The sequence below is a fragment of the Cenococcum geophilum genome (assembly GCF_001692895.1).
Source record: "Cenococcum geophilum 1.58 unplaced genomic scaffold K441scaffold_104, whole genome shotgun sequence".
Classification (NCBI taxonomy): Eukaryota; Fungi; Ascomycota; class Dothideomycetes; order Gloniales; family Gloniaceae; genus Cenococcum; species Cenococcum geophilum.
In genome coordinates, this window is record NW_027137662.1 from 287,170 (window position 1) to 289,742 (window position 2,573).

Below are 2,573 nucleotides of genomic sequence, written 5' to 3' on the forward strand. Positions count from 1 at the left end.
CTATTAGTGCTTGTATTAGTATATATAATTCGCTAGCTTTAGAAAAAGTATATAAAAAGCCTAACCCTATTTTTTATCTACTAAACTAAAGGCCAGGGCTATTAGTAGATAGATTAGGTACTTATTATCTCCTATCTCCTTAGGAACTAAACCCTAATTCTTTATATCGCCTTACTAATTAGTCCCTTAATTATATACGCCGATTCCGTATATATCTATAGCGATTAACTGCTTGCTATAGTTAGGATTCTAATAATAAAATGCTATCGCGTCTACTATAATGCGGCCGCTTATAGAAAATTTTAACGGGCTATCTTTGGTCCAGAAAAACGCGATCCCTTTATATTCATAGTGGTTAATACCTCTTAAAGACACGAACTTCCAGCCATTACTAATAAGATCCTGCTTTATCTTGGCTTATCTCTTATAACGCTCTAGTAGAAATACCTTAAGAGATGTAATTTTTATAGTTAAACGGAATTCCGGAATAGAGAGGGTAGTTTTTACCTTGCTAAATACCTTCCTATTATAGCCAAATAGTAACAGTTAAGTTTAAAGCTCTTTTCGCTAAAAAGTAAGGTTTTAAAGTTGCCTAAATTATTTATAAGGCATCTTAGTTAATCTAAGCCTTTGCAAATTATAAGGATGTATATATTTAGTTTAAATAAGGCCTAAAGGAGATTAAAATTAATTTCGCTATAGTCTAGGAGCGGTAGAAGACTATTAGTTATAGGCGCGAAATGGTCTTTAAGAAATCTTAGTAACCCCTAAAAGTACCTAGCGCCAATTAAATCGGGAGAAAGACTTTCCTAGTGTGTTTTTAACTGGGGTAAAAAATTAAATATAAGGTTTATAGAAATCTAGAAGTTAAATTAAAATAAGCTATATCTATAAAAAGGTCTACTTACTACGCTTGCAACGCTTATATCTGCCTCCTATGCCTAAAAGGATTCCTGAATGGCAGCTCCATCAAATTTTGGTAGCTTTTCTATTTGATTGGACGGTCAAATGTATCGCGGCAGCTACTAAGTTACACCTTTCAACTATATACCGTATCCAGCTTAACTTGGACCTCTATAGAGAGCCATACCCCCTACTAAATCTTAAGATTGGGCGACTAAGTAATATACAAGCGGAATATAAGCGAGTTCATAATATATAACATCATAGTATTGGGTATACTAATCTCATTCACAGGCGCTTCTTGCCTACTTAGAAGACCGCCCTACTGCCTACCTTAATAAGATGGCCTGGTTCCTATGGGACGATTGTAATATTATACAGCGCAGAGCGCAGGAGCGATCTAAAGATCTTCGTGCTGCTTAAAAGGGACTCTAATCGCCTTATATTTATTAATAAGTTGGGCGCTAATAAGAGGACTAGCTATAGGAAGTTTGGTTAGAGTCCTATAAACCTTCCTGCAATTAATATAGTATTAATTAAGCGCTTAGAACGGTAGAGTATTCTACCTACGTATTTACTTAACGGCTTCCTCCCTAGGACTCTTATATGGTAGGGCTTAATTACGTCTAAAATATTTAATGCCTAGATTAAGTTTTTTATTCTACCGCAATGTATACCTAGTTATATAGTCTTAGTGTTAGATAACGCCTTAATATATAAGAGTTAAGTAAGAGAGTAGTTATATATATATTATAGCTATATAATCTAACTAGGTGTAGGAATTTATAGAGCTCTACGCCGCCGCTAATGTCTCTATTAAGTATCTTTCTCTATACTGCCTAGAGTTTAACCCAATTAAGCTTTCCTTTTATGACTTAAAGGCATAGATTTGACTAAATATTTACTTAATTTAGGACTATAAGAGCTTTGGTACGTTCCTATAATTTAGACTATAGTATATAGGAATTCGTCACTTAACTTAAGGATACTTTTAATAGGCCGGCTACCTAGTAGAAAACTAGTTAGGAGTGCGATTTTTTAGATTTAGGTAGTGCCCTTATAGAAATTAAAAACTTACTATCCCTTTTAGTTTGCTTAAAAGGTCTTAAGCTTACGCCTTAATTAAGGTAGGAGCCCTACTATAAGGCCTAACTTATCTACCTATGCCTACTTAGATATTTCTAAGCGGAGCGCCTCTAAGTTATAGAAGTTATTAATAAGTGTATTAAGGATAGTCTTAAGCTCCGCTATAAGCTTTAGAGTTACCTAGCTAGGTCACCTTTTTACCCAGTTAAAGAACTCGCGGAGCCTCTTCTTAGAATCTAAGTCGCTACTAATAGGGCTAGTTGGTGGCGCTGCCGGTATTACCTATATGGTAGCTACCGGCGTTAGAGTTACCGGAGACTGTTAAGGTGCTTATATAGGTGCCTAGTATAGATTCTGTTACACTCCGGTAGTTATATAGTAGGTAGGTAGTAGCCCTTAGGGGGGGTAGCTAGGTTAACTATAGGGAGGATGGTAGCCAAAATCGTTAGCTCCTGCTTGAAAATACCCCCTAGGCCCATGCGCCCGCCACCCCTCTACTACCACCACTACTGCTGCCTCCCGTGGCCCTATTCTTAGTTGAAAGGCGTACAGCAAGCGGCGCAGGAGGCGCCTCTTTAGAAGCC

The 2,573-nt window shown here is 36.8% G+C and overlaps 1 protein-coding gene across 1 annotated transcript; it reads right to left on the reverse strand.

The window, feature by feature from the left end:
• Positions 1-249: 249 nt before the first annotated feature.
• K441DRAFT_597052 (uncharacterized protein) lies at positions 250-417 on the reverse strand (the record flags this gene model as incomplete). The annotated part of the gene is made up of 1 exon (XM_067645044.1): positions 250-417. A coding segment is annotated over one exon (168 nt), but the record flags the coding sequence as incomplete, so codon positions are not given.
• Between the last annotated feature and the right edge of the window lie 2,156 nt (positions 418-2,573).